Raw genomic sequence first — 4,039 nt, forward strand, 5'->3', positions numbered from 1 at the left:
AGCAGGAATTGCCCGCTCCCCCAGGCAGACCATCCCTCGACAGGAACCCACACTCCAGCAGTTGCCCGCTCTTTGCCCCCAGCACGGGGAGCTGGCGACCCCGGGAGCTGGCCCCGCAGAGGGACACAGCGCTGTCATCACTACCTCCAAGTGCTCGGGAAAAGCATTTTTGTTGTTTGTAACATGAACTTTCTGCTCCTAAGCCACAGCAATGTGCCCGTGCTTTGGCAGGCAGGAGGCGTGGGAGTTCTCATCCAAACAGGGTTCTGGCCATGGGAGGCGGGGTTAAGTGTGGGGTCCTGGCCCCCAGAGCTGGGAACAGCAGTGGGTGCTGCAGAGGGTGTGAGCCACTTCCCACACCCCGGACAAAGCACAAGAGCTCCCAGGGCACAGAGAGCCTGCGGGGAGGAAGCCCAGTGCCTCTGCTGGTGTTGGGGAGGGTGAGTGGTAGGTGGTAGGGTAGGGAGCAGAGGGGGGCACCACACAGCACGCCTGAGGGTACGGGTGCCCACCTGCTGCCCACACACCTTGACAGCACACTTGATAATTTGCCTTTAAATGTCACTGGGAAACCCAAAAATGTTCCTGAGGTGCAGGCTGGGCTCAGGGCCTGGACCCCCATCCTGCACCCAGCATGCCTGCAGCCCAGGACCCCTCCCTCACCCCCAGCTTTCACACCTTAACACTGTGAACTCCAAGCCCAGCCCCACACACAGCCCAGGTCAGCCCCTGCACGCCAAGCAGCCCACCAGGATCCTGCTACCCCCAGCCCCCAGGCCCAGCTGGAGGGGCCTGGGACATCCTGCTTGTCTCCCTCTCACCCAGCTGTGCCCCCCTTAGGTGATGCCTCAGCCAGGCCAAGCACCATCCCCACGGCCCTGTCCTGCCTGCAGAAATGAGGCCCCAACAGAGCTGAGGAAGGGCACAAGGAGGGCTCAGGCTTTACCTGATGTCTCTGCACCTGCCTGGCTCTGCAGCTGCCCCCAGCCTCCCCTCACACCCACAGCACTGATTCCATCTCCAGGCTGTGAGCCAAGCTGCACCATGCCCAATGCAGGGAGAGGTGACACAGCCAGGAAGGCTGTGACAGTGCTGGCCCTCATCCCAGGCACTCCAGGAGTCCCCTTAATTACAATCCCAGAAGGAAGAGGTGGTGCAGCTCCAGTCACACCCAGCCACAACATTTACTACCAGCTGGTCATATGCAGCAGCTCCCCATGGCAACTGAAGGGTACCAAACTTTATTATAGATCTCTTTAAAACAGGCTGGAAAGAACAAACCAAACTCATTGAGATACAGTGACCGAGCCATCATTTCTGATCAAGCCCCAACTCTCCCAAATTATTTATATATAATATACCTCACCCATCCCCCAAACTGTTTCAATTATATGATCACATTTCAGACCACCCTAAGTGCCTTAACATCAGCTGCTGCTAACACCACAATGCATGTTTTCTGGCAAATCAGAGGCAGGGTTTGGGTTTTTTCTTGGGGTTTAGATCCTCAATCTCTGAAAAGGAGGAAGGAAAAACAAACATCAGGAAAATTGCTTCTTTAAGGTTGCCTTTTTACAGCAGGTACAGATTCAGCAGATTTCCCCCCAAAAGCAAGTCTGAAACCCTCTTGTTCAGCTTGGCAATATGCAGAGTGGTTGAGGAGAACCAGCTGGGCCAGATCAATCTGAGCAAACTGATTTCGAGGCTTTGTTGTCATTTCCCTTTGGGGCCGGTTTCCAGCGGTTTTCCAATGTCCTTTCCACGCAGTTTGAGGCCTGGAATAAGACAAAGGAGATGACCACCATCAGCACTCAATCATTCACCCAGTAACTTTATTTCCACCAATTTCAGCCTTAAGGAAGAGAACATCCAAAAAGAGAGCAGAGTTCAGGAGAATCCTACTTTAGTTTCTAGGAGCACCAGACCAACTTCAAACAAAAACTGCCTGTCTTCCTAGGAGATGGGATCTGAACCAGCCCAGGAGAGTAAAACCAACACTGAATCCTTCCACAAGTGCAATCAAGCTTCCATGGCTCTCAGCATGTCAGAGGTTTTGGGGGCAAGCACACAGGGATGGTCCCCAGGGCACAGTCCCATGCATGAAGGTGCAGACAAAGATCACGGGCTCCCAGCTCTGGTTCAGTCAGCAGATCCAGCTTTTATCAGAACATGACTTAATGGCACCACACCCACGATAAACTTGAGTCAGCAATGCTCCTCACAGGAGACAGGTAAACAGCTTCCCCCAAACCACCCCTCCAAACACTGGCAGTGTTCCCAAAGTCTCCCTTAACTCACCGATGGCTCTTTCGATCTTGCCCATGACCTGGTTATTGGGGATTGCTCGTCCTGATTCATAGTCAGCGATGACTTGTGGTTTTTCGTTGATTTTCTGAAAAGAGAGGAGGAGTCTCAAACACAGCAACACTCAGCAGCAGCCCCCCAGGACTCACACAGATAGGGAACAGCCCCTCATTACGCCAGGACAGATGACAAAGTGCTGCTCCAAAGCTGCCTCCATCCTCACCGGCACCTCCCTGCAGTGTCCCAGCACTGGTGACATCCATCCTGAACAGACTTTGACCTTCCTGCTTTTCAGGAGGAGTAGGAACACCAGGGATTGCTGTTCCTTCAGACAGCAGAGAGTTGCTAACACTGCTCAGGCCTAATGGTACAAATCCCTCGGGTTGGTGTGAGCTGCTGGGAGGAAGGGGGGAGCAGCCTCCCACCAGCTCAGCAACCCCAGACAGGCTCTGTCTCCAACCTGGGGCTCAAGAGCTGCACAGACAAACCTCAGAACCTTTCCCAGACAGCTGAAGCTGCTGGGACATGAGACACCAGAGATGCTGCATTCCCCAAACTTCAGCCCATGACACCAACCCCCTGCAGCTGCCCATGGGAGGACAGGAGAGGTGCCCACCCTCACCTGCAGGTGCTGCACTCACCGTGGCCAGGTCCTTCTGCGTGAGGCCCTTGCTCTGCCGGCCCTGCTGGATCACTTTGCCCACCTCCAGGGAAACTCTGTCATGGTGCAGCTCCTCTGTTTCACGGTCGAGCTTGGCCGTGTTCTTTGTAATGAAGTGTTGTTTGTTCTGGCCTGCTGCCCCTGTCATTCGAAGCAAGAACAAAAAAACAACCAAGGACAAACAAAATAAGGCTCAGAGCTGTGCCAAGAAGTATCAAAGGACTTTTTCCAAGCCTTCAGCTGCCCAGGATCCCAGGGAGCTGTCAGTATTTCAGCATGCCAACATCAGCATTGATCTCCCCCAGATCGTGCCCATCAGGGAACATTATCTTAGCCCTGTTCATGCTGCTGTGCACATCTGGCCCTGCAGAGCCCTTCCCTTCCCCTACTTCACACCTGAACTTCACTCCAGATAGGGCAGGTCTTGCTTTTCCTTGGGGATTTAATGCTCAAACTTTGCTGCAGACACACGTTCGTGCTGCAGCACAAAGGGGTCAATACTTGAACTTGAATCACACTCACTCAGGCATGAGGCAGCATGAGTAAGTGGCCTTTAAGCAATTTTCTGACACCTTTTATATGTAAAGTCTAACTGTACTTAGCTTTGCTGAAAGGCTGAGCTTCAAAAACACATTGTTTGTTTTCTCTCATTTTAGATACAGTATTTAAGTCCTAATTTGAATCCTTTCTCTCACACGAGTCTCTGAAATTCAGTATCCCAATAAAGCTGACTCAACCTTCTTCACGGATTGTCTCTCTATTTATTTCCAACCATCAGAATCTGCTCCCTGCAGTGAGAGAACCTGACAATTTACATCGGAGAGGAAACAAGGAACTTTTAAAGAGCAGCGCCATAGGAAGATAGGCAGCTATCCAAATCCTCAGGAAAAATAAGCTGCAAAAACGCGGAGCTTAAGTTTTGTGATCACGAAAACTGTCCCAAGATCTCTGCAGGAAGCAGGGAGAGCTTTGCCCTGGGCAACCAGACACGAAGGGGCAGCTCCAGGGGCGCTATCCCGGCGGCTCCCCGGGCTGCGCGTTAGGGCCCAGTCCGGCCCAGCCGGGCGGTGCCCC

General features: G+C 53.1%; 1 protein-coding gene across 1 annotated transcript; it reads right to left on the minus strand.

Annotated features, from left to right (window-relative positions):
* Positions 1-1,218: 1,218 nt before the first annotated feature.
* Positions 1,219-3,333, minus strand: EDF1 (endothelial differentiation related factor 1). The gene is made up of 3 exons (XM_008632994.2): positions 2,946-3,333; positions 2,299-2,392; positions 1,219-1,775 (listed from the first exon to the last, which is right to left on the minus strand). The coding sequence occupies exons 1-3, from the start codon at positions 3,111-3,113 to the stop codon at positions 1,714-1,716; spliced, it is 324 nt and encodes a 107-aa protein (XP_008631216.1). The 5' UTR covers positions 3,114-3,333; the 3' UTR covers positions 1,219-1,713.
* Positions 3,334-4,039: the final 706 nt, after the last annotated feature.

Source organism: Corvus brachyrhynchos, unplaced genomic scaffold, assembly GCF_000691975.1.
Source record: "Corvus brachyrhynchos isolate BGI_N302 unplaced genomic scaffold, ASM69197v1 scaffold1005, whole genome shotgun sequence".
Classification (NCBI taxonomy): domain Eukaryota; kingdom Metazoa; phylum Chordata; class Aves; order Passeriformes; family Corvidae; genus Corvus; species Corvus brachyrhynchos.